The sequence below is a fragment of the Heterocephalus glaber genome, unplaced genomic scaffold (genome assembly GCF_053883595.1).
Source record: "Heterocephalus glaber isolate CG9 unplaced genomic scaffold, H.glaber_assembly_v1.0 deba00001504, whole genome shotgun sequence".
NCBI lineage: Eukaryota > Metazoa > Chordata > Mammalia > Rodentia > Bathyergidae > Heterocephalus > Heterocephalus glaber.
In genome coordinates this window covers 61,664,487-61,691,990 of record NW_028258324.1, presented here as the reverse complement: position 1 = coordinate 61,691,990, position 27,504 = coordinate 61,664,487, and the positions used below count along the sequence as shown (strand labels likewise).

Below are 27,504 nucleotides of genomic sequence, written 5' to 3'. Positions count from 1 at the left end.
AAGGCAGGCAGCAGAACCACTGAGCTAAATCAATCAGTCTCTCTCTCTCTCTCTCAATCTCGCTCGCTCTATTTTAACTTTTTTTTTTTTTAAGGACATAGCTTCAGATTTACAGAAACTTTGTAAAAGTCATGCAAGGGACACTCAGGCTCAGCCCAGTTCACCTGTGGGTAACGTTTTGGAAAAGAGCATTTCTCTTCATTTCCAAGGGAAAGATAAAGATGATCTCTATGGTGCCCCTGGAGACTGTAACGCTAAGGGAAATAAATCAGACACACCAGCTTAAATGCCACCTGGGATTAAATGCCACCTCTTACCTGGGAAACCCACAGCGGAACTAAGAGCAAAGTAAAATGGATAGCAGGCAGGAGGGAGATAGAGGCCCTCAGGTGGCAAGGGGGCCAAGAGACAGAGGGCAAGGGGAAGGGGAAGCGAAAGGAATTAAGGTGTGTTCTGTGCATCACCAGCTCCACGCGGAGAAGAAAGTCATTCTGCACTGCAAACATGGACTGATAAACATTTTTTAAAAATAAATAGTGCAGGGCTGGGGATTTAGCTCAGTGGTTCCGGCACCTGCCTCACAAGCACAAGGTCCCGAGTTCGATCCCTGGTACCAAAATAATAAATAAATAAATAAATAAATAAATAAATAAATAAATAAATAAATAGTGCAACGTTAAAAACAAAGGAATTACCCCTATAGGGTCCCTCCAAAACGGCGTTTCCATTTCTTTCTGGTGTCTAGTCTCCTCCTGGGCTCATTTTGCCCCCTCCTGGGTGAGGGAACACACAGGTCTCGTTCGCAGCGGGGGATAGCAGCTGAGGGGCGTACCTATGATTAAGGGGTTCCCCTGTGCCCTGCTCTGTAGCCGCCCCTGTCTGCCACTATCCCATATCCCCAGAAGGGGGACCAAGATACCTCTGCTGAGCCAGATGTGGTTGCACACATCTGAAATCTCAGCACTCGGGAGGCTGAGGCAGGAGGATCCCCAAGAGTTTGAGGCCAGCCTGGGCTATATAGGCAGACCTTGTCTCAAAAAAAATGATACCACTTCTGTTCATGGTGTTGCCAAGAGGGGTCTGGGGTGGGAGACAAGTCACAGTTGGGGGGTGGGAGCCTATCAAAGCCCCCCACCCCCAGGCTCCCTCCGATCCTGGCTCAGTTTGCCCTCCAAGCCAAGTGTGGAGAATGCTATTTACACAGAGCACCTCCCCAAGCTCCAGGACTGAGAGCCTTAATTACTGTTTGCCCTGGGCTTTGAGACCCGATGAAAGGCGACATAAAAGTGCCCAGTGTCATTAGGGACATAGTCATTTTATTTGGGCGGGCGGCACATCCAGCCCTGCAGCCTGAATCATGCGCATTCCTCCCTCCTCCTGCCCGGGCCTGATTCACAGGCACACACGGCCCTGAGCGGGGGGAAGCAGGGCGGCCAGGTGTAGGACGGAGTCCCTGCCACCCGGCCTCAGCCTCACCCAGTCCCGGGGTCCCCTCCACGTGCTGTTCCCTTGTGTCCCCCAAGCCTGCACATCCCACGCAGGGCGGCAACTGCCAGTCCTTCCGGCCTGTGTGACCCAGACCGCCCCACCTTTCCTTCCTCCCCCGGGTCCAGACCCTCCGCCGCTCGGGGCCGGGCCCTGGGCTGTGAGCTGTGGACAACACAGGATGGGTCACAGACAAGGAGGGACACGGACCCCAGGGGACCTCATTCGTCTTGACACCGGATCTTCCTGCCTCAGCCTCCCAGGTGCTGGGATGACAGGTGTACACCACCAGGCCCGGCTGCTTCTTAGTTTTGAGGAGCTTGACTGCATCCCTGGCTTCTACCTCTAGATGCCAGTTGCATCGCCCACACCACGTCATTGCCAGATGTCCCTCTGGGGTCACACGCACACACACAGTTAAGAGCCACTGATCCACAAACAAGGAAACTGAGGCCAGGCCAGCTACCTGACTTCCCCGAGGCCCTACACCAAGTGGCAGAGCCGGGCACTGAGCCCCCGTCTACAAACTGTGCACCCTTTCCACCCCCACACTTGAGTGTGGGACACGCAGCTGCTACGACACAAGTGTGGCCACATCGGGGCCACGCAGAGCGGGGATTTGCAATGAAGATGGGGTGAAGTCCTCGCCCACAGCCAGGAATGCGGGTGCATTTCAGGGGCTGGCACCGCAGTCCCGTATAGAAGATGGACCTAAAATTTGGACAGGAAGGCGGTTATGGCAGTGCGTGCCTGTAATACCGGCACCTGGAGGCCGAGGCAGGAGGATTGCCACTAGTTCAAGGCCAGCTTGGGCTACATAGTGAGACCCTGTCTCAAAAAAAGAAAGAAGAGGAAGAAGAGAAAGAAGAGGAGGAAGAAGAAGAAGAAGGAGATGGAGGAGGAGAAAAGAGAAGAAAAAAATGCTGGCAGGACTTGGAAGCACGGGGCAGTGTGTTTGAATGGGAACAAGGAAGCACTGTACCAGATGCCCAGCTTGGCTGCAGCCAGGTTTGCAGTGCCGGCTTAGGAGGGCGGGGTGGCTCCCTGGGAGGAAGGGACCTTCTTCGGCAATAGCCATGGCAGGTGCTGGAGGGAAGGAGAAGCACAATGAGGGCCTTGCAGCAGGAAGAGTGTTGTGTCGGGGTTTCCAGGTTTCCTGGAGGACCCTGAAAGCACCCAGCTGCCCCTCCAGTCCACTTGACAGGACACAGGCTTGGTACAGGGACCGGGCCATGCAGGAGGGATCAGTTATCCAGACTGGGGTCTCACAGGCATCCCACCACAAGACTCTGAATCTCAGCACTGGGGAGGCTGAGGCAGGAGGATCTCTGTGAGTTCAAAGCCAGCCTGTGATACTTAGTGAGATCCTGTCTCCAAAAAAAAGGAGACAATGGTATATATATATATAAATGCACACAGAAAAATGTTAGAAGAATAGAAGAATATATACAGAACTGCTACAATATTAGTGAGATGGCTTCTTTTTTATAACTGCTATGTATTTTTTGATACATGGAAATAAACTTGCATTCTTGACTTGCATCTAGTAGGTAATTAGGACAACTATTTTAAAATATAAAAATAAAGCACTAGTCAGGTACAGCAGCACAAGCCTGTCATCCCAGCTCTCTGGGAGGCTGAGGGAGGAGGATTGAAAGTTCAAGCCCAGCCTGGGCAACTTAGAAACTTGGCTACACTTTGTTTGAAAAGATAAAATTAAAAAAGGCTCAGAGCCAAGGTCCTGGGTTCAGTTCTCAGTGGGAAAGAAAGAAAGGAAGTTTTGTTTCTTTCTCTTTTCTTGCAGTACTGGGGATCGAACTCAGGACCTTGCACATTCGAGGGCCACTGATCCCTCCAAAGGCTCCTCACCCCATTCTTCGAAACTTAGAAGAGGTTTAATTTTGTGCATGGTGTTCAGCTCCAGGCTGCATTTCCCTTGCAGGAAGGAGCAAACACATGACTAAGTTCTGGGCTCTGGATGGGAGCGGGAATGATGCATGGGCTTCCACATCATGCCCTAGAGCGAAAGAGTGAGCTTCCTCTTAGGCTGGAATACAGATGTGAGGGCAGGAGGCAGCGCAGCCATTTTGGACATTAGAGGGCAACTGTGGGATGACAGAGCAATAGACAGACAAACAGGGCCTCATTCCCAGTAGAGCCGAACTGTGATTCCACCTCCAGGCAGGATATGAGCCACCACGTCCTTTAACTCTTGCTGTGTTTGGCTTACCTGGTTATGGCGGCCTAACCTGTATCCCAGCGGCCCCACCTGGCACCATGCCTCCCCATCACCATGTCTCCCGTGAGCGAGGATTCCCTTTGTCCCCACAGGTCTGGCTCCGCTGAACCCTGCATCACCTCCCACCGGAGCCATCACTTTTATCTGCTGTCCCTGCTTCCACCTCCCCTGCCCTTTCCTGTGCCCAAACCATCCATCCCCGGCCCAGTGTCCTCGACCTTGGGGTCACTGCTGCCCCGGTCCATTGGCACTGTCCTAGTATGGGCCATGAGTCCCAGTGGAAGGTAGGGTGGCTGGGCTGAGCCACTGCTCCACCCTGGTGCCCTTGTCCCCTGAGGAGCCCAATGGCCGGGGCCTGGACACAGATGGCTGAACAGGGGTGACGGTGGCAGCCTTGTCTGGGACGCCCAGTGCATCTGAACCCCAGACCTCGGCTGCACTGGTGATGGAAGAGGTCGAGACCCAGCAGTGGCGCTGACGCTGGCCCCCACCCAGCCTGGGGCTTCAGGCCCACCATAGGGCGGCAGGCTCGGCCTGTGCTGGAAGGCGTGTGTGTGTGTGCGCGTGTGTGTGTGTGTGTGTGTGTGGACTTGCGCCTCCCGGGGAGGCTGCTTCTATGGTCTGTGTAGAGCTAGGTGAGGAGAAGGTTAGGAAGCCTGGTGAGGTGGTTCACAACAGTGATCTCAGCACCTGGAGGCTGAGGCAGGAGGATCTCCATGAGTTTAAGGCCAGCCTGGGCTACATAGAAAAACCCTGTGTCAAAACAAAAAGAGGCAGCCCAAGGTCCCCAGTGCCACTGAAGAGGAGCCCAGAAATGGAGGAGCCCGGCGGGGAGGCATCCGTGGGGAGGGCAGGGAGGAAGCCAGCGGGCAGGGACACACTTTCTGTCCTTGTCCTTTCTTACAGGTTCCACTGTGCCGAGCGGGAGCTCAGAGCCCCCATTCCCCCCTGTGGTGCTGCCCCATCACCAGGGCCGCCCCCCTCGGGTGATGGAGTCGTGGCCTGGAGCCCTCCTTCCTGTCCGGCTCCACCTGTGTGGCTGGGACCGGAGTCGGTGAGGCCTGGCCCTGCCACCGTCCTCCCTGGCAGCAGGACCCAGCGACCACTTCCACTGACCATCCAGCCGCAGCGAGGATGGGCTGCCGAGACCTGGGCTGGCTCCGGGGTCCCCAGTGTGGTGTTCTGAGCGTCAGGAAGGGGACTCGTGGCACTGTGTCTCGTAAACTCTCTTCAGATGTAAGCATTCGCCCTGGTTGCTGATCACACCGCGTCCCGAACATTTTCCCAGCACATGGGGCAGAACAGACCCTGCCCACACTCAGAGTGGGGCACCATCGGGCGGAGGGGGGCATTGGGGTCCCAGCAGCTGGGAGCCACAGAAGGGGCTGAGTCAGGCGGCCTCCGGACGGCCCCCTCTGGCTCGGTCCTATCCTGAGCCCAATGACAGCCCCTCACCCCATCTGTGCAGGGATCCGAGGAAAACAGGGGGGGGGACACAACCTGAGGGTCCCAGGGGGAGGGATCTGCACTGTCAGCAAGGGACAGACGCAGCCTTTTTGAGAATGACTCCATCAGGTCCCTACTTGTCCCAGAGGGACGGAGCCTGATCCATGCAAAGGACGGTTGTGCCTTCCCATAATGTGCAGCCGGTGGCTTCATCATGACAACGTGGTGGAGGCGAGTGACACAAACCCTGGAGGCCACCCTGGAGGTCACTGGAGACAGGACCTCGGGGACCCACCGCCACGTGGGCCAAGCGTGACTGAAACATCGCTGTGACACATGACAGAGCAGCACCTTGCTCACTCGGGGAGAAGGGAACCAGGGACGCTGGAGCTCTAGAGAGTAATGACGAGACAAACAAGTGGACAGTCACCTCCCGAGAATCCCGGTGACACCTCCCGGACTCGTGGCTTCCGCACCCAGTCATTAGTGTGTTTCTCCAAGACGCTCTCCTGAGCTCGCCCCGGCCCCGCCGGCACCTGCCTGGTGACAGTGACGAGTCACCTGCCAGGGTGGGTGGAGGAGAGAGTGCCGCCCGGGTGAGAAGCTGCCCGCTGAGTGAGAAGCGGCTGGCTGCCAGGGCACAGGGCTCCAAACAAACACCGAGGCGGAAGGACAGACGAATGGCCACGAGGCACCGGCAATGCCAGCAGCACTGTCACCGGGGAAAGGCACCAAACCCATCGTGAGACAGCACCGCAGGCCCATCAGGTAGCAGGGCTGCTGTCAAAAAAGAAGACCAGGGCCGGGGATTTAGCTCAGTGGTTCCGCCACCTACCTCACAAGCGCAAGGTCCCGAGTTCGATTCCTGGTACCAAAAAAACCCAAAAACAGTCCCCAGACAGAGGCCCAAGCCTGCAGTCCCAGCTCAGTTGGAGGCCGAAGCAGGAGGATCCAGGGTTTGTGGCCAAGCCTGAGCAGTTTAGTGAGACTCATCTCCAGGTAAAACTAAGAGAAAACTAAACAGAAAACGGTATGTGGGCGTGGAGACACGGCCCTGCTGCACTGCTGGCAGAGGCGTAAAGGGTACAGTATGGTGGGAAGCAGGATGGAGTCCTCACAAAACCAGACACAGCGCGGCCACGCCATGGGGCCGGGCCACACTGCACTGCATCAGCAAGAGACATGAGCACAGCTGCTTCACGCAGCACTATTCACAGGGACAAGGGTGCGGGCACCCCGGGGCCACCTACAGGCACATGGAAGAACTAAATGTGCTGCTACATACGAGGGGTTGTTAATCGACTATTGTTTTCTTTTTCTGAGACAGGGTCTCACTATGTAGCCCAGGCTGGCCTCAAATGCAAGGCGATCCACCTGCCTCAGCCTCCTGAGTGTTGGGATTACCATGCCCAGCTCAATTTAAAAAAAAAAAAAAAGGAAATTCCTGAAGGCGTTACGCTAAGTGAAATGAGCCAGTCCTGGGGGATTTCACGTGTGTGAAGTTCGTGGAGATAGACAGTTGGATAGTGGCTGCCAGGGCTGGAGAAGGGGGTGCGGATTGTTCCCACTGGGTACAGAGCTTCTGTTTGGGAAGATGAAAGTGTTCTATAAATGGGACGATCGTGGGGTGATCGTTGCAAAAATATCGCAGGAGGCTGAGGCAGGAGGATCGCTGTGAATTTGAGGTCAGCCTGGCTATATAGTGAGTTCAAGATAGCCTGAAGTACTCATTGAGACCCTGCCTCAAAAAAAAAAAACCACGAGGTGGTGGACATATGGCCGCTTGGAAATGCTCAGGAGCCCACCATGGCCCCCCAGCCCTCTGGCTCCCCTGCCCAGGGGTGCAGTTGGGCCTGAGAGGGAGGCCAGCCTGCCTCAAGGGGAAGGAACGTGAGCCAACACTCCTGCCCCTATAATTTTGTCTTTTATATTTTTTCACATTTTTCTGTCACTGACGGGTGGTTTTTATGGCAGAGGAAACATTCCTTGAATTCTCCATGCTTTAAAGACCCTGTCATCCACGCGTCCCCCGCAGGGGACCTGGCATTAGCCCCCCACACCAGGTGACAGTGATGCGTCCCTTCCCAGCTTCATCACCACCAGGCTCCTGAGGCTGGGCCGGACCCAGAACTTGGCGGCCTTCAGCAGGGCCCAGGGCTGAGGCTGGGATGTGGCCCAGCAAGCTGAGAGCTGAGCGTCAGCTCCCGCCCCGGGGGACAGAGACGCACAAACAAGGAACACAAAGCACCCCAAAGCCAAACCTCCCGGGACCAGTGCGCTCTGAGTCCCAATCCAAGGAGGAGGGAAAGATTTATCCAGCCAGGTCATATCAAAGAAGGCAGGTCGGAGGGAGGGGAGGTGGAGGAAAGCTTTGGAGGAGGCTGGGATTCTGAAAGCCATGGGTTGGGGTAGGAGCTCTAGAAAGGGGCAGAGGCCAGGCAGGGCAGGGTGCTGCAGTGGGGCTGATCTGGCAGGGCCTGCACGATGAGGCCTGGTGTGCAGGGCGAGCTGTGGTACTTGACCTTTTCCCATAGGTGCCTAGGAATCAGCCCGGGTGCGGAGAGCTCTTACTGCTTTCACTGTTCGGGGACCTCAGCCCCCCTGACCCAAAGACCTGGGGATCCTCCGAGTGCAGCCAAAGGCACCCTAAGACATGGATTTTCAAAGCACCCCCCACTGCTTCCCCTCAGAGGGGCTCAGACAGTTGGCAGGTGGGGGCGGAGGGGGACTGGCTGCAGGGAGAAGAGGGGAAAAGTTGTTCTTGGCCTGGAGCCATTTATTCAAGTAACATTTAATTGCAGGCTTTGTGAGGAGACTTCCAAATTTTACGCCGCAGTAAAATGCAGCTGCCTTTGAAATGATTGAGCGAACATCACAGTCCTGCCGAACGCAGCTGCCAGCGTCACCGCAGCTAATTAAAGCTTCCAGCCCTGGGCTCGGGGCTGCGTGTGCTCCTGAGTCAGCGAGGGGAGGTCCGGTCTGTTCCCCAGAAACACGGGGCATGGGGCTCAGCCGGGACCCTCATCTTCCGGCCCCCGCACTGGATCCTCACTGCCCTCCAATTCCTGTGTGACACCAAAAGAAACAGGAAAAGGCTGTCACCAAGCCAGCAGGCGAATGCACAGGTTTGGGGAAGATTCAAGGGCTTCGCAATCTCTTCCCTCCTGGGGTCTCAGTCTTCCCATCCATAACGTGGGGACACCGCACAAGGCAACCGAATATGACAGCCAGTTCTGCTATGTGAGTCTTCTTCCCTTTTCAGCTGGCCTTAAACTCACTCTGGAGTGCAACCAGGCCATCCTCCTGCCTCAGCCTCCCGAGTGCTGGGATGACAGGCGTGCACCACACCCGACTCTCCTTCCCACCTGCCTCGACCAACTTCAGACCCTCTTGCTCCTCGGCTCTGCCCGCCACATTTGTGCCAGTCTAGCCCCAGCTCTGCCAGCCCAGGTGGTGTCTAATGCATGGGAAATGCCAGCCACGAGTCCAGTTCTGCCACCAAACACCATCGCCTGAGTCTTAGAGCCACGCAGGGGGCCTCCCCGGCATGGGCTGGTTCCTTCCTAGCAAGCAAACAGGCGGGCTCTGCCCGTCCTTTCCTTGGGGACTCTGCAGACAGGAAGGCCAGGGTGACACCCGGCCCTGCCAGGAGCCCGGTGGGCAGGCGGCTTGCAGGTTGGCGGGAGCCGGAGAGAAGGGGCCAGGGCCTGAGTAAAGAAATCCCGTTCCCCACGAGGAAGGTCAAAGAACTCCACCGGCGCCATCTCTATTCTCATCCTGCAAATCAACTGAAAAAAAACTGAGCTAAAGGGCCCGGGATTTAGCTCAGTGGTTCTGGCGCCTGCCTTATCAGCGCAAGGTCCCAAGTTCGATCACCGGTACAAAAAACAAAAAACTGAACTGAGAGCAGGCCGTGGTGGCCCACACCTGTTATCCCAGCACTTGGGAGGCTGAGGCAGGAGGGTCTCCATGAGTTCAAGTCCAGCCTAGGCTACATAATGAGTTCAAGGCTGGCCTGAACTACATAGCAAAACCTTGTTTCAAAAAAGAAACAACAAAAGAAAAAAAAAGAAAGAATTTCAGCAGAGGATGCGGTTGAACTGGAACATGAGGGGAACAGAAACAGAAAAACTAAGCTATTTCTTTTCTCTCCTGACATCACTGGAAACCTAAGTTCCTAGGGGGCTGGGGCTGGGCAGGCCTCAGCGGTGGGGTCCTCGGGAGGTCAGGGGAGAACCATGGAGGGAGCTGGGGCTGGGGACAGCTCTCCCCTACATGCCTGCCCTCCTGGAGTCCTGTCGATGTCCTCATCCCTGGGGGCCCTCGTGCTCCGCAGCACGGTCCTGGTTATCCCCTGGGCTGTGGAGGGGTAGCACAGACACAGCTTAGGCCTAAAATGTCCCCCAGGCCGGGGCTTTTGGAAGGGGACTGGATCACAGCACGGTACTCAGCAGCGGGCTCATCTGTGGCTGAAGGTGTTGGAGGCAGTGGGCCTCAGGGTGGCTCTGGAGGGTGGGTCCCCCCTCTCTCTCTGCCTTTTCCTGCTCTCTGCTTCTGACTGCCAGCAGGTGAGCAGCTGTCCTCCTAGCTGGCCCCTTCTGCCGGGCCATTTCTACCTTGCAGCCAGGCAACCATGGACTGAACCCTCTCAAACCACGGACCAAATAAACCTCTCCTCCTTTTAAGCTGTAGGTGTCAGGTGTCTGTCCCAGTGACAAGAAAGTGACCAAGATGTCACCCTGCCCTCCTAGCAAGCCAGTGACCAGGGCACCCCACACTTCAAAGCACCTTTCCACCCTTCACCTTCTCTGGTTCCGGGCACCCTGGAGAGGATGTGGAAGCTGAGTCAAAGGCAGAGCTGAGACAACGCTGCCCTTTCCACCACAGGGGGCTCTGGGTGGATCCTGCTGGCCCAGGGCTGACTTGCGGCCTCTTCAGTGTGACTGTCACTTAGACCTTACCTCCTTTCTCTCACTTCCCTCCCTCCCTCCTAGCTACCTCTCTTCCCATCCATTTTTCTTCCATAGTCCTCTCTTTTTGTTTTTATCTTGTTTCTTGGTGTGTGTGTATGTGTGTTTGTTTGTTTGTTTGTTTGTTTGAGATAGGGTCTTGCTGTGCAGCCCAGGCAGGCCTCCAACTCACAGCGATCCTCCTGCCTCAGGCCCCCAAGCGCTAGAATCACAGTCATGCTCCTCTACACTGCTTTCCTGTCTCTTTAGTTCCTCTTCTTTCTCCTTCCCATCAGCCATGGCCCTCACAAATAACTTCAGCTCGGGGGAGACCCCTCTATCTTGAAGGACTAGCACCCCAGATCAGGATGCCCCCTGACCAGCAGGTCCTAGCTGGGCAGCTGACCCATCCCCACCAGCAGGAGCCAGGAGACTGTTATGTGACAGCTCTGCCAGCCCTAGCTGTAGCCGGAGTCCCCAAGTCTGGGCCCCAGCGTTCTCAGCTCTAACGTGGGATAACCATGCCTGGATCCCCAGGTGCCTGGAAGGGCTGGGAAAGTTGCACTCACAGCCAGGGAGTGCATGCGATGTTTAACAAACACCCACTGAAGGCAGCAGCTCTGGCACCCAGAACTGTCCCATGAGGTAGCTTTGGAAATCCCAAGGCTGACGCTGAATAATAAACCCAGCAAGCAAGGAGAAGTGCTGTGAGTGGGAGGTGCACAGGCAGCCCTGGCAGGGCTGCTCTTTGTTTTCCTCCCCGGGCACCGGGCCTTCTGCACTCGGACCCAGGCCCCGGACTGTCGTGTCTGTCTTTATGGTGTTGACAGATCGTCCTGTGACACTCCACTGCCTAATGAGGGGGTGCAGGCTGCTGGGAGGAGCCCTGGCTCACCCGCCGTGGGCACACCCGGGAGGGGTGGGGATATTAGGGTGACCTCCCAGACACACCTGGCAGCTCCAACGTCGCAGAGCCCAACCTGTGGGTGCTAGGAGGACGAGTCAAGCATCACACAAGGGAGGCCAGGAGGGAGGGGACAAAGGCCAGCAGGAAGGCCGGAGAGGACGGGCTAATTGCGCCTCAGAGATGTCAAGGAGGCACCTAGAGCTGGAGACTTGAAGAAGAAAAGTGGGCAAACTTTCAAATATCGACCCATCGCTGCTGCTCCCAGGGGCCCACTTCGGACATACAGGAGTTGAGCATCACAGACAGGGGATGGGTCGCCCCCAGATGGAAGGCTCCGCAGGTTCATGGCACAGAAGAGGAAGGGGCAGCCAGGGGCCAGGAGGAAGCCACCATCTAATTGTCGGGGCCCCTGGTCCAGGCAGGTGGGGAGAGGTGTGGGGACAGGAGCCAGGGCATTACTGGGAAGCTGTTATCTCACAGGTGCCTCTGCCTCCACCCCGGGAAAACACACAAACAGAAGAGTTATGCAAGGGGCCCCCAAGCCCTGAGAAGCAGCCTTCCACAAACTTCTGCTCATAGGGGCTTCCGTGATGACTGTCAGCTCATTACCCCAACACCCCAGGATGAAGCTTCCAGTCGGTAACCCCCAAAGCTCCCAAAGTCAATTATTTGTGTTGCTTCACTTTTAAAATATGAACTACCCAGGTGTGGTGGTGCACACCTGTAATCCCAGGGCTCAGGAGGCTGAGGCAGGAGGACTGCCATGAATTCGAGGCCAGCCTGGGCTAATAGTGAGTTCAAGGCCAGCCTAAACTATATTTCGAGACCCTGTCTCAAATGCCAAAAAGAACCCCCAAAATTAAATTAAACTAAAATATGAACTGACTCTTATTTAAGAGAAATAAGCAACAAATAACAACAAAGAAATCCCAGAGGGAAAAGATATAGATCAGAGTAAAAGGGAACTCATGAAAGCTCAAAAACGCTGAACTCTAGTATCCTAAGAAAATTTCAAAAAGAAATAGCATTCATAAAATAAAAGTCTATTTTTCATTCTGCAGTTAAAAATATGATTTCAGAATCTAAAATTTTAAATAAGTATTGGAAGATAGAGTTGAATAGTCTCTCAAAAAGCAGAAAAGAGAGATTAAAAAGATGAGAGAAGCCAGGTGTGGTGGCACACACCTGTAATCTCAGCACCCGGGAGGCTGAGGTAGGAGGACTGTCTCAAGTTCAAGGTGAGCCTAGGGTACATACCAAGACACTGTCTCAAACACCCACCCGCACCCCACTACACACACAAAACAATAAAAGGAAAACAAACAAAAAAGAAGCAAGAAAAGAACAAAAAGATGAAAAGAGAAGACAAAAAAATGATATGAGAATTTCACAAACTCTAGGAACACGAGTCTCCAGCAGAGCCTGGAACTGCGTCAGTGTGAATGGAATAAAGAGAACGCAGAGGACATGCAGAAACCTGCAGACTCCCACCAAGAAGCCAGAGATCTCCATCAGTAATGACCGCACGTTCTGCCCAGCGGCCTGCGCAGCCAGGTGATGCAATCAAAATTCTATCCCCAGCTAAACTAGCAGCCGGGTGGGGGGTCCTGTGCAGCACCTGTGCCAAGGAGCTGTAAGTCAGGAACACGCAGAAGTCAGAAATGGGGGGCAGCCAGAGAGGCAGCAATGAGCAGCTCAGGACACAGAGGCCCAGGAATTGCTAGAAATGAAGGAAGTGCTAGTGAGAACACGGAGTTGTGTGAACACAGGATGCCACAGCAAGCAACACTTACAGAGAAGCAATGGCACTGGCTCCTCTAGGCTTGTTTCAACTTCTTCAAAAGTCCCCAAACTTGCCGGCCATGGTGGTGCAATCCTGTAATCCCAGCACCCAGGAGGCTAAGGCAGGAGTCACGGGGAGTTCAAGTCCAGCCTTGGCTACATAGTGGGTTCAAGTCCAGCCTGAACTACATAGCGAGACCCTGCCTCAAAAAAAGGGGCCAGGCCAGGGATTTAGCTCAGTGGTTTTGCTGCCTGCTGCTCAAGCACAAGGACCCAAGTTTGATCCCCGGTACCAAATAAAAAGGGAAAATTCGGTGTGGTTTTTTTCATTGTTTGTTTAGCTTTAAGGTGCCCTGAACGTAGAATAGCGATTACTGGGGACCAGAAGTATTCTGGTGGGGAGGGGAGGGAGAGAGGCAGAGGGAGTTTGGACTCAGTGCTGGGTCTAGGAATGGATGAAAGTAGCACACTGAATCCCATTAAGATGGAAACCAAGGTCACTAAAAATCAGAACAAAAACAATGAATACCTTTCCCGTGGGGCACACTGGCCCCTGTGACACCGAGCTGTGGTAATGTGGCCACCTCACAGGCCGGGTCACCTTCTACCCGCCTCAGGACACCCACATCACACGCTGCTCGCACCTCCAGAGCTGGAGCTGAACTTCTTTCCTCTTCCATCACAGTGACACTCAGACTAGAGAGGACACGGGCCTGTGGCCTCTTGCCAGCAGCCGCCCGGGCCACCAAGCCTGCAGGTGGGAGGGTGTGGGAGCAGACCCTCCAGGCCAGTGAACAGCACAGTGACCTGAGCTGGAACCACCCCTCGGTGCTGCTTCCCGAGTACTGACTGTCAGAAACGGGGTGACAAGTTGTGTTGTTAAGACCCTAAGATTTGGACAAGATTATGCTGAAGAAGTAACTGATACACAAGGGGTGGTCAAAATAGGCAGCTAATGTTTTACATTTTTAAAAATTTCATTACAGTAAAAGACACATGACTATTAACCCCCCTCGGAATTCTCCCCCTTGTTTCCAACACACTCGTCCCGTCGTCCTTGCCACTTTCTGAAGCAGCTCTGGAAGTGCTGTTTCCTGAGTGTCTTTAGGAGGTGTGATCAAAGCTACAGCTCTGAGTGCTGCCGCCGAGCATCGTCCAGCAGAAAGGCAGGCTGGGGAAAACACGGGCGTATCCCATCCACCTTCACCAGACCTAGTACCGTGTGACTCCGGCTCTTTCCCAAAGTCACAATGACCAGGAAAGGTCAGCGTTTTGAATCGATTTGGGACATCGAGGCAGCCAGGGCAGCGCAACTAACAAAACAGGCCAAGAAGGGTTTCCAGCGGCGTTCTGTTTATTCAAGGGAAAGATGATCCTGCTTTTTATACGCCATTCCCGGAAGAACACCCTCACTCATGAGGTTTTGATTGATACCAAATTATTATTTTTTTAACACACAAGTAAATGTTACTAGTGAATGGATCGTAAAAGTTTGTTTTTGTACTGGGGATCGAACTCGGAAACTTGCGTTTATGAGGCAGGCGGCAGAACCACTGAGCTAAATCCCCAGCCCGCTTAAAAGTTTTAAACAAAACATGTGCAAAGCGAATCCAACAGTATATTTCTAAGAGGTTTAGTTTACTTCAGGGACACAATCATTAGTTTATTTTTCAAAATCTACAATTTTATTTACCTTTTTAACACCCTGAAGGAGAGAAAAAATAAGCATCTTAATAGATAAGACAAAAATCAATAAAAGTTAACATTTATTCATGGTTTTAATAAACACTTATCAAACTAGGGCTGGAAGTGCCACATGCATTGATAAAACATTCAATTTACAGTCAAGATTTTAAGGATACACTGGGGATTTAGCTCAGTGGTTTTGCTGTCTGCTGCACAAGCACAAGAACCTGACTTCGATCCCCGGTACCAAAAAAAAAAAAGATTTTTAAGGATGCTCTTCACCATTTCTCATCAAAATGATAGTAAAGGACATAGCCAGTGCCAATAAAAATTTTTAAAATAGAAAAATAAATAAAACAGATGTAAGGTTTTAATAAAAAGCAGCCAATTGTTAAAATTATTGCAAGGTGTAAGTATGTAAAAATAAATTTCATTCCTATATGCTCGTAAAAACATCACAAAATGTTATTTTTTTAAAAAAATATCTGCAGTAGTGACAAAAAGTCAAAAAGAGAGAGAATAGCTAGGAATAAACCTCACAAAAACCTGTACAAGATTTTTATGAAAAACTTCTGAAAGATTAAAAAAGACCTCAATGAATGAAAGACAAGCTGTGTTTAATGGCAAGGACACTATTGTTTTTTTAAAAATGCAAATTCTGGGGCCAGGGATTTAGCTCAGTGGTTCTGCCAGCTCGCAGGTGCAAGGTCCCAAGTTCGATTCCCATAGCAAAAAAAAAAGCAAATTCTTTCATGAATTGGTTTATAAACTCAGCGTAATTCCTGGCAAATGTGGAGGACTTGAGTGGAGTGGAGCGGGACTTGTTGACTCTAAAATGTGCATAAAGGGGTAAGACGGGAAGAATCTGTGGAAGGGGAACTCCATAGCAAAAACTATGAAAGGGCCGGGGATTTAGCTCAGTGGTTTCCCCGCCTGCTGTGCAAGGACCCAAGTTCGATCCCCGGTACAAAAAAAACAAAAAACAATTACAAAAGCTCCAGAAGGAAGGCTCTGAGTATGACAGAGCTGGACACAGACCGTGTTCTGGCCGCAGATGCCAGAAACAGCACCGGCTTTCAGGGAAACATGATAAATTTCCAGGTGGCATTAAGAAATCAACAGGAGGAAATGAACTGCATGATTAGTGTTCTGGAACAGCAGGGTAATACATTCCGAAAGACTCCACTTGGTTCCCGACACCACACCCCCTATGAAAACCAATTCCGTGTGGGCTAAGGATCTCAATATTAAAAATAAAACTTTTAGAAGAAAACGTAGGAGAGTACCTTTATGATCTGAAAGGAGGAAGAAATTTTCTCTTTTTTTTTGGTAGGAAGAAATGTCATAAACAGGATTTTTAAAGAGCATGAACCATAATGTTATATTGCTTAATACAATTAGATTAAAAGGGAAACTTTAGGAGTGGTGCTTGCCTACCATGTGTGAGGTCCTGAGTCTGATATGCAGACCAGAAAAAGAAGAAAACTATTCAAAAAAGACAATAATAGAGAAACAAGAAGGCATAATTAGAAAATAACTCAAAGTATATAAATTATAAGTGTCTGTATATATAAAAAATCCTACAATTCAATAAAAAATACCCCCTTGTAAACTGGCCAATTATACGCACAGGTAATACTCAGAAAAATAAATGTGAATGTTCAACAGACATTTTAAAACAATCTCAACCCTAGTATTTATCAGGGAAATATAAGGTAAAACACATAAGTGAGATACCATTTCATACCTATCAGACTGACCAAAATTAAAAAGTCAGACATTAACAAGAGTGGAGGAAGGGAATAAAAAGGCAAGAAAAACCACAGAAATAAATGTCCAGCAACAAAGGAATAATTTGTGATGTATTCTCATAAAGGATATTACATAGCTATTAAAATAAATGAACTAGAGCCTAGCACTTCATATAATTACATCTGAAAAGTATTTTAGCTCAAAAAAAAGTGAAAGAATGCTATAGCAATAGTAGCATCATTTATGCTTCTCTGATGTGCATTATCTCATTTCTCTCATTTCGTCCTTGCAACAAAGGAGGAACCATTATTATCCTCACTGGGCAGGGCAGGAAGCTTGCCTGAGTGTAACAGCGGTTAGAACCAAGTCTCTATTCCATCAGAAACAGCTGGATTTTAATCTGCAGGTAGTTGCAAAATTTGGAAACAGGGCTGGGGGTTTAGTTCAGTGGTACCTCATCTGCCTCGCAAGTACAAGGTCCTGACTTCCATCCCTAGTACCAGAAAAAAAAAAAGGAAACAAACTAGGCAAGGTGAGTCTACTGGCCATGTGAAGGTTTAAGCAAGGAGGAGACATTGGAACTTGGCCCAACCCATGAACTGGAGCCTAAGGCATCTAGGAGAAGTACACACATAAATGCCAGGATCCGGCTTTTTCTGCTCTCCAGCCAATGGATGTTGTGGGAGAATCCATTGCTCTGGCCTGAGCATGCCTGCACTGGGCTGACACCACCCCAGGTGACACCAGACTGAGCTGAATGGAACCTCCAGTTTGAGAAAGTTTGCTCTTACTTTCATACACAGACGAAAACACCAACTCAAAGCTGTCTTTAGAAATCCTGATGCCAATAACAATGGCTTTGGTAATCTCCACCATCCCTCATTGGCCATTTGCTGTATTCAGGGCACTGGGTTAAGCCTTTATATGCTTGGTGGCAGCGGATGCTCACTGCGACTCATGGGGCAGCAACATTTTCAGGGATGAGGAAAGCCAGGCATGGAGAATGTGTGTAGGCGTCCTGTCCAGAGCCAGTGCAGTTAATAAGTGGTAGAGCCAGGACGGAACCCGTAGCTGTCATCTCCCCAGCCTGTGACATCCAATTAAAGCAACAAGGGTTTAACTGCTTTCAATTGGAAGAATAAACGAAGACATGATACAAGCACAATAAACCAGACACCAACCTTATCATTACTCTCATGAACACCTGTCACACGCTCGCTGCTACAAAAACGCTTGTAAAATGAGGTGGCACTTAGTTCCAGGAAATAAAGTGGACACTCACAGGCGGCCTCCGGGACAGCCACACCTGACAATACCCTGGTCACGTTTTCATTGACAACAAGGTTTCCCACAAAGCGCCCTCTCCCTGATTAATTTCCGAAAGAGCCCAGAGATCTTGATCATAATAAACATAATGACCCCGGTTACGATGGCCTGGACAACCAGAAGTAGGATATACAGAGCCCAGTAGAGGCTGTGAGCTCCACTCTCCTCGCCCGCAGCCACCGGCTGGGCTTGCGCCCAGGGCTCGGAGCTGCCAGGCAAGGCGGCAGTGCCCGGGAGTCCTCCGCGGGCGCTCAGGGCTGGGGCGCGGACAGGTGCGCCCCGCGGGCTCGGGCACCAGGGGTCGCCCTCCAGCAGCGCCCAGAGCTCCAGGCCGGCGCGCGGCTCGGGGCCCCAGCACCGCGGGGGCTCGGCCCGGCCCACAACGCCCGGGTGCTGCCGCAGCCACTCGAGGAACGGCCACAGGCCGCAGTCGCAGAGCCAGGGATTGTGGCCCAGCAGGACCTCGGCGAGCCGGGACAGGGCCGCGAACACGTCGCCCGGCAGCGCCTCCAGCTGGTTGCGGTCTAGCCGCACGCGCTCCAGGGAGCTGAGGTTGCGCAGCAACGCGCGGGGCAGGGTGCGCAGCCGGGTGCCGTTGAGGCTCAGCGCGCGCAGGCCGGGCGCGGGCCCGAAGAGCACCCCGGGGAGCTCGGCCAGCGGGTTCTCGAAGAGCGTGAGCAGCGTCAGGCGGGGTGCGTGCAGGAAGAGGCCGGGCGGCAGGAGCTCCAGGCGGTTTCTCGCCAGCGTCAGCGAGCTCAGGTTTCCCAGGCGGTCGAAGGCGCCGGGGGCGATGGAGCGGATGCGGTTCCGGTCGAGCTCCAGCCGCACCAGGGAGCCCAGGCTGTCCAGCGGCCCCGCGTCCAGCGAGGTGAGCTGGTTCGAGTGCAGCAGGAGCACCTGGAGCTTGGCCTGGGCACTGAGCAGTCCCTCGGGCAGGTGCGTCAGGTTGTTTCCGGATAGATCCAGCACCTTCAGCCTCCCCAGGTTCGCGAAGAGGTTTGCAGGGAGGGAGGCGAGTTGGTTGTGGCTCAGAACGAGCTCCTGCAGGTTGGCCAGGTTCCGAAACAGGCCAGAGTCGATGGTCCGCAGTGCGTTGCCGTCCAGGAACAGCTGCTCCAGGGGCAGCGTCCTGTCCAGGAGGGCGCCGGGCAGGTGGGGGATGCCGTTGCGGGACAGCCTCAGGGTTTTCAGCTTGATCAGGTCGTCGAAGGTGCCGGGGGCGACGGTGGAGATGGGGCTGTCGGAGAGGATCAGGCGTTGCAGGACGGTCATGCCGCGGAAGCTGTCGTTGTGCAGGGCGCCGGGGCCCATGCGGAAGAGCAGCAGGTGCGTGAGGTTGGCGGGCAGGCCGAGCGCGGGGACGCGAGCCACCGGGCCGCCCGAGCACTGCGCCGCGTCGCGGAACGGGCACCTGCAGGCCTGCGGGCAGGGCCAGGGCTGCGCGCGCGGGAGCCGCAGCAGCGCGCACAGCAGCGCGCCCCGCAGCAGCGCCGCAGCGCCGCACGCCGACCCGGGGACCCTGCGCATGCTGCCGGGGCGCGGTCGTTTCCCCCGGAGGCTCAGGCTCGCTGTCCGCATACGGCTGAGACTCCTCTTCTCTCAGGGGTGCAGATCTCCCTGAGGGGGCAAAGGCATCGTTCTGCACAGCCAAGTCTCTCTGGTACTGATTTTTACTCTCAGTTTAAAGCATTGAAATCAAAGCGTTTTCAAACTAAGAAAAGCTGACACAACCAATACCCACCGCTTTATGCCAGGCGTGGCTCTTGGCATTTTACACCTATGTTCACCAAATCTTTTCGGTAGCTATGATCTGGGCACGGTTATCATCCTGAACTCAAGGACGATGACACGGAGGCCCAGAAAGGTTACGTAATTGGGGCCACAGACTGACAGCCATAAATAAGGAGCTACTAAGATGCTTAACACAAATTCACACTTGGGGTAGAATTATCTGCAAAATACACACGGTAATACTGGTCTACAAAACATTCTTTACCAAGTTAAATCCAGTGTTTCTTGTACCAAATTGTACTTCCTAAGCACGCACACAGCCTTCTGACTGTCCATACTAATTTAAAAAATATTTGCCTTACCTGAAATGGTTGTCCACCCCAAAGGGACTGAGAGGTTTGCGGCTGCGCATGTGGTTCTGCACTTTGCAGAGGAAAAGGCCATATCCCTGCGTCCTGAGGATAAGGACCTCCCCACCACAGGGCCAGCGAAGCCCTATCTCACAGGCAGGCACTCAGCGTTTAGTGGCAGTTATCTGAAAACCGAGACCACACATAACTTGGGTCTCACGGGGGAAGCCCCGGGAGCAGGAGGGAGAGGTTTTCCATAAATGGCCTGGTCTGGCTTCTCTCGTGCCGGGGCGCTTCATCATCCCAGCAGCCACACCCTGGATGGGCCGCACTGCCTTTTCACGCCACGTCGTGCCAGTTCGTCCCTTGCCTTTTGGAGGTAAGGCTAAAAACGGCTTCAAATCTCTGCCCACTGTTTACAGAAAAAGAAATGCCGAGCCAGCCGTGGTGGCACACACCTGTAATCCCAGCACTCAGGAGGCTGAGGCGGAGGATCTCGGGTTCGAGGCTAGTCTGGGCTATAGCGCGAGGCCGTTTTAACAAAATTTGTCTATTTAAAGGAGATTTACTCTGGCTGTTTCCGAGGCTGCCGTCCATCTCCACTGGGTTGTTGCTTCTGGTCCTGTCACGGTGGAGGTGGGGAGACAGACCTTAGGACATGCTTCCTCCAGTTAGGCCCACTTCCCAGTTGCCGTCACCTACAGCGCCACCAGCTGGCAACAAGCCTTCAACACAGGCCTCTGGGGACACCAACGAGAATTACACAGCAGCAGGGCATTACTTTTGTTTCCTTCTTTAAGGATGAACTTGAACACCTTTCTATAGAATTAAGGGCCACTTGTGCTTCATCTGCTGAAATATTTTGTCTCCTTTTGCTCATTTTTCTGAATACAACTGCACTGTAGGCACTCTATATTCTGGCTATTAATCGTTTTGGAGCGGAGTCATGATCTTCAGCTAGTTTTGGGCTTGTCTTCTCACCTTCTCTAAGGTGTCTTTTGATGGCCCTGAGTCCTAACAGAGGCAATGTTACTACTCTTTCCCTTCACAAACTGTGCCTCCTACAGCTAAGTCTCCCTCCCGAGTCAGAAAAATATTCTCTTATATCCCCTCAACTTTGTTTTGTCCCTCGTGTTCAGGTCTGATTCACCTGGGGCCGATTTCTGTGTATCTGGCATGTTAGATGTCAGGTGTCTGACCCCTCCATTAGGATCCGCAGCTGGCCTAACCTCCTGTATCCTCTGCATCCTGGGCTCCAGGGACGCTTTCACTCAGCCAACCCAGCCTGCCACCTGGAGAACCAGGGACGCCCGAAATACCTGCCCTCCCCAGGCACGAAGGCTGGACACAAACTTGCCTTCTCTGATTCCTACCACCATCACTCAGCCCAAGTTCTCTGTCTTTCTCAAGTGCTTTCTGCAGCCATGGTTCCTCCAGAATAACCAGATCTTACAGTCTGGGCAGACCGTAAGCCCCTGCTCTTCCTCACCCTCCTGAGGCTAACAGCGGCTCTGCAATGCAGCTGATGATGGATGGGCATCCCCAGGGTGGCCACAGGTCCATGGCACACTGTTCTTACCGTCTTCAAAAGTCCAAAGTTTAAAAAAAGGCAACGATTAGGAATTAAGCAGGAAAATAAATTCAGAGGGCAGTATTCACATAAGTATCAAACATATGAAGACAGAAAATGGAAATACTCATTTAGATTTTTATTTTAATAGCTTCAATCAAAAAAGATTTCATAAGGTTATTTACAGTGCTGAACGTACAATTATGAATGTAAGCCTTTTTGACAACAGGGTACCATTCTTGAGCAGCAATACAATTTTAAAAATATAAAGATGCAGAATCATTTCTGATAAAAAGTTACTTAAAAAAATCCAAGGCCTTAGGGAATTCACAAATCATAACAGGAAATAACTATTAATTTCATGTGCACATAATTATCAAATTTTAATACATTAAAAATATGTGTAAATACCCACGACTGTACAAAAATTAACATCCTACTTTGTTAAAATTTCCCTGTCCCCTCCCACCATAAATATACAAAAACTTATTTTCAGATATGTCAAAATTACATGCATGAAATATCAGAATGTCTTGTAATGCTTGGGTTCTGCTCTTCGCTGGATGTGCTGCCATCTCGTGTTCTGGAGCTGACTACATGAACACGGCTGTGTGATCACCATGCCTCGGAAACTATGCAGTGCTTTCAAACCGCAATGGTTTTGTTTAAATGCAAATGTGATTTGCAAAGCTTCTGAATGTAAGGATTATAAAACTACTATAAAAAGCGTTTATTTTGTTGTTGGCGTAGCCATTTTTATTCAAGCATTACTTGCAGCATTGCTTACAGCAGTCGGTGCTAGAAGACAGAAAACATAGCTACCACTATATTTGAGGGAAGGGGAAAACCTTTAAACAACCCTGAGGGAGACACACATTAAAAATCTTGGTATTTATTTAAAAAGTTAAAAAGTTACATAACATTATTTAACAATCACTGTCCTGGACATTTCTGTCCTTTAGGTGCATAAATAAAATTTAAATCAGCAATATTTATCAATCTTAATACATCAAAATAATATATGTACAGATTTTAAAATTTAGTTCTGTATACACTCAAATAATTTAAGGTAAAATTCAAAACCAAAATTACTATTATGCCACAGTGACCCACAGAGAGAACTCAGTCTGTCTATGGCACTGAGAGGGCCGAACCTGGCTTCACGGACGTCCTTCAAATGACATTCTCAACAGGACAAACCCACCCTGCCTACAACCGTGTGTTTACCTAAACTGCATTCCTCTAAAACAACATGGACAGATGAGCTACAAAGCCCTTACTAACTCTGAATGTTAAAAGCCTGCATGTGTCAAAAATAGTTCTTTATGATCATGCTCTTAAAGATGTTAAATACAATCTGATATTTGGATTTGTCAGCTGCTACTTAGCAATCACTTTAATTATATGCTTCAATATTTAAACCAAAGAATAAAATTTACAGTTCTGGAAATCACTGAAGAATAGCACTTGAGCCTATTAAAATTAATATAGAAATTATAAAATAATCAAGAGAATGACTATAGAAAACAGTGCTAATTCACAGCTCAAGAGGTCTAAGATGCATAGCTTCATAGAATCATTCGTGGAAAAACTGTATCATCTCATGTGTATTAATGTCTGAAAACTTGGACTGTATTTTGTAAGACTCGTCAGTGGCAACAGTGGGAAGGCCAACCCTGAGCGCTACACAGGATTCCAGTTGGCCAACATCGTGCAGGTCCACAAGTCTGGGTGATGTCTGGTTAAATGGTAAATGTGTGTTGGGAAAGTGATGACCTGCTGGAGTGAAATGCACAAGCACGAGTAGTTAAGGAAGAGCACAGATTAAAGTTATGCTTTTAATATTTAGGGCCATTTTACAGTGAGAATTGCCCTGTGGGCACTGCCAAAGTGCTGCCTATAAAGGCAATTTAAAGGCTACCTTAAGTGCCTTTAAAGTTTAAACATTAACCAGGTAGAAAAGAAAAGTGGAACTGTACTTCTTTTGCAAATATCTTTTAACTTTATTTCCTCAGGATTTTTTCTTCCTGAAATTCGCCACAGCCCTGTGCTCCTCTGTGACAAAGCAGGTGTGCTCGGGCCTCTGGCGCCACCTGACGGCACAGAACAAACTCGCCCAGCTCACGCTGCTTTGGAAAGGATCAGTCACTCAAGTCCAGTACTCTACAGTGAAAGCCTCACTGCTGACAGGAGACTCATATACCAAACCTTAAAACATCTTTTAAGGTAAAATTCTAAATCAAAATTCACCCTTATCCTATGTCTTTAGGTAATCAAAAATAGGATAAAAAGATATTTAAAATAATACAAATCCTGAAGAAAACAGGACTGAAGATATATTAGAAAGGTAGTTCTACCTGTACTGCCAAAAGAAATCCTCATTTGTTCTTAGTGAGGAAACTGAAGCACACCAGACTCCACCTCCACACACGTGAGAGCCACTGGGCAGTGTGGGGCACCGCAGAGGCAGCAGAGCCCTGCTGATTACAAACACCAAACCCAGGTAGCTGTCCAGAAAACAGAAAACTACAATGGAAGTAACCTGAGATCCCTAAGCAACACCATCGAACTCACGCCTGACTACGGAAGGGAGCTGGTGCACCTTATGCAGAAATCTTTGGAAGAAGTACTGGAATCTAAGCAAACAGCCTTTCCACTTGTCTTTACTGGCTGCTAATGAACACCCATTTCTTACCAATCACACATGTAGGGTCTGGAATAGGAATAGGAACTTTGTCTAATAAGAGTTGTGAAAATAAGACACAGAGCTGGTCTCAAAACCCCGCATACACCAGATTTCTCTTATATCCAACACAGAGCATCACTGAGAGTAACAAAGCCCTGGAAATGTATGTCATACCAAGGCTGGTGACTGAAGATAGAGATGGCTGACAGTTAATTTATCTCTGAGAACATGACTAGTCTGAGAACTGACAGATGTGACGGCTGCTGCTCCCACACGGGCTCAGAAGTCCCGAGCACCCATCAGTACGCCACTGAGACCGGGTCGCTCGGTATAGTGATGACCTGACAGGATCCGCTGCCCTTGGCGAGAGCTTTGGCTTCTGTTGTTGTCTGGGGCTTTGGTGGCCACTCTGGGTCAACCAGCAACTCCTGTGCCAGGTACATGTACTTTGCCTTTGGAGCCTTCTTCCGACAGCACAGGGCCGCCCAGGAAAAGCAGCATTTCCCCCACCGATCCACTGACTCCTAGGAAAATTAGACAAATTTTTAAAAAGCATCCTAAGTTGACTAAGGGGTTGTTCTTAAGAGGTTCATCAATGTATACACTGGAACAGAAAAACAAGAGGAAATGATTTCTGAGCATGACAAATAAATGAAAAAAATTCATGCAAAAAAAGCCAGCTTTCAGTTATTTAGAAACAGATTTTTTGGGGAGGGTTCTATTTTGGAGTTTTATTTTGTTTTTTGGTACCAGGGATCAAACTTGAGACCATGCGATTGCGAGGCAGGCGGCAGTAGAACCACTGAGCTAAATCCCTGGTTCTTTATTTTGTTTTTTGAGACAAGGTCTCACTATGTAGTTCAGGCTGGTCTTAAGCTCATGGAGATCCTCTTGCCTCAGCCTCCCAAGTGTGTGCCACCACATTTGGCCAGGAACAGATCTTTTTTGGGGGGTACTGGGGATCATGGCAGGTGCAGTGCCACTGAGCTAAATCCCCAGCCCAGGAACATATCATTTTTATTATTATTATTATTATTATTTTTGGTACCGGGGATCAAACTCGGGACCTTGTGCTTGTGTGGCAGGCGCCAGAACCACTGCACTAAAGCCCCGGCCCTCATTTTTATAGATTTTTTTGGTCATCTGTGTACAGGTATCCTGTAATTTACTTCACTTTATTTAGTTTTACGTACTTATTTTCCGGTGTACTGATAAAAATTTGTAAGTTGCACATTTGGTAGAATCTAGATGTACAACAAATACGTTAAGAATAACTTTATTTAGAAAGTCATTTTAATGTTTAATTTGGAAATTCTCATATTCCATCCCAAATTATCTTTTGCTACTATTTGCCCCTAGGAACTCAGCCACTTGACCACTTGTAGAAGAAAGCAATGGGAAATAACAGTTACTGTCAATATCACCTTTCCAAGCATGAAGAAAATAGGTCAAAATGAGAACTAAGATCATGTTTGATGCCTAAACCCACACTCTCCCTACAGAAAACAGTACTTTCACTCTGGGACAACGGTTTCCTTTGGTGCTCCACACCGGAAGCTGATCCACAGACAGGGGTAAATCAGGTACTGTTTCTTGGTATTATTTTTAAGAGCTCTCTTACCACTGAAGTCCTCATCCATCTGAAGTTACTAACGAGTGTCACCTAGAGTCCTTGGTTAAGGTCTAGAAACATAACTTCAGCAGAGGCCAGGAGGTGCCTTCAGTTTCTCATAGCTGAAATGGGACACAAATGCAGTGAGCCCGGCGACCATAGCAGCAGTCACTGCTGGAGCCAGTCGGTGCACTGTCCCGCTGCTGCTTCTCCTGAGATAAACTCAAGCCTGGCTTGCACCATCCAGCCTACAACTAGCTCTCATCTCAGTCCCCCAGCCTGGAAGACACCATCATAACTGGAACATACTCAGATGTGAACGCCTAAATGCCATGGCCGAGGGAGGCAAGTCTGCATATGTACACTGGAAACATGTTGCTGAATGGCCCGACAGAGAACAGCAAAAATACCTTCAGAGGGGTGCAGTGACTGAACCCAAGGCCTCTGCACTGATCTACTTCCCCAGCCTTCTAACATTTTGAGACAGGGTCTCACTAAATTGCCCAGGCTGGGTTCAAATTTGCAATCATCCTGCCTCACCTTCTAGAGTTCCTGGGATTAGTGTGTGCTACCACACCTGACTCAAAAACACTTTTAAATGAAGCTCTTAAAAACTTTTCCGATACTCACTTGAGAGATCTTTCTCATCTTATGGAGACAGGAACCAGCTACTCTTCAGAAGATGACAGACGACTACAATAGTCTCTGGTCGAGTCAGTCTGTCACCAGAGCACCCTGTGCTCCACACTACCAAGGGCTGACAGGCCTTGCTGTGGTCACAGGCAGCTGCACTGTGTTCCTAGGAAGGACCTCCCCAAAGATGATCCATCTGTCATTGGGCCGGACACAGTCACTGTACTGTATTACCAGCCCCTTCAATGAACCCACAGAAAAACACTCAGGACCAGGAGGGGCGGACGTCCCCGCACCCAGGTATCCTGGGTGACAATACGGCAGACAAGTGACCCCACCACCACCACCACATGTAGCACACTCCAGGCTGGGGATTTAACCTTGAGGGCGGCTCACTACCCTGGGTTTACTTTTTTCCGAAGTGCTTCAATTCTTCAGTCCAATTGTAGAAAATTTCATTGTTCCTAAATCAATATGAAAGCTGTCATTTTTTATTTTACAGCGAGTAGCACTGTTAAAGGATCACAGAAAAAGGCTCACAGTGATTGCTGACTCTCAAAAAGAAAGACAAGCACCAGAACCTAATAGGCTCCATCTGTCCAGTGAGCCTTCTGAGTCCAAGGGCCAGCACGAGAGAGGCTGAGGTGGGAAGCCCAGGCCAAGGCTGTGGGATTTAGGCACACAGCCCTGTTGCATGTTCCTGCCTGTGAGCAGGGAGGCCCAGCAATATTTAATTACAAACAGAAGCAAGATTGAGTGGTGTGCTTTTTACATTCAAGGGTGTATTTTAAAATATTCCTCATCTCCTTATTAAAGACAATATGCATTTGCTATAATTTGTTTTAAAAAATCAAGTCATAAAGGACACCAGGGATTTCCCAACTCCACTTTTAATTTAGAAACATAATTTTTCCTGTATCTTCATCTCTCCCAAGTATCATACACAAAATATTATATACAAGCACAGATTAGTTTACAAATACAAACATGCCACACATGTCCTCAGATACTACATAATGACAGAGAACAGGCATGAGAGGCATGCTGGGAGGAGACATGGCGGACGATCAGGGGAGGTAAGTGCTATGCAACTTGGAGGCAATGTAGCAGAGCAGCAGGAGTTTGGCACGAGCATGGTGCTGCTCCCCAAACTTCCAGGCCCTAAGCCCCCGAAGCAGAATATAGCAGGCATAGCAACCCGACCTCTGTGTTTGCTTCTGAAAGGAATAGTTTTAAGAGACCAAATTTAATCCCCTCAGAGCTGGGCGTGGTAGCGCACACCTATAATCCCAGCACTTCAGAGGCTGAGGCAGGAGGATCACTGCAAGTTTAAGGCCAGCCTGGGCTACA

At 50.5% G+C, this 27,504-nt stretch overlaps 2 protein-coding genes across 9 annotated transcripts in view; both read right to left on the bottom strand.

Moving 5' to 3' along the window:
- Positions 1–13,763: 13,763 nt before the first annotated feature.
- Positions 13,764–21,227, bottom strand: Gp5 (glycoprotein V platelet). The gene has a single exon (XM_087186677.1). The coding sequence runs from the start codon at positions 19,148–19,150 to the stop codon at positions 17,576–17,578; it is 1,575 nt and encodes a 524-aa protein (XP_087042803.1). The 5' UTR covers positions 19,151–21,227; the 3' UTR covers positions 13,764–17,575.
- Positions 21,228–21,347: 120 nt separating this feature from the next.
- Atp13a3 (ATPase 13A3) overlaps positions 21,348–27,504 on the bottom strand; it is an 88,518-nt gene continuing 82,361 nt past the window's right edge. For 7 of the 8 annotated variants that reach the window (XM_021255418.2, XM_021255427.2, XM_004834755.4 and 4 more), the window contains one exon: positions 21,348–24,433. In XM_021255418.2, coding sequence (XP_021111077.1) covers positions 24,209–24,433 — 225 coding nt within the window. In that variant the 3' untranslated portion in view covers positions 21,348–24,208. The remainder of the gene's footprint in view (positions 24,434–27,504) is intronic. The other variant, XM_021255437.2, reaches the window with a different exon arrangement.

What these genes read in the sequence shown, in the direction of transcription:
- Gp5 (XM_087186677.1), bottom strand. Translation starts at nt 19,150, where the DNA reads ATGCGGACAGCGAGCCTGAGCCTCCGGGGGAAACGACCGCGCCCCGGC.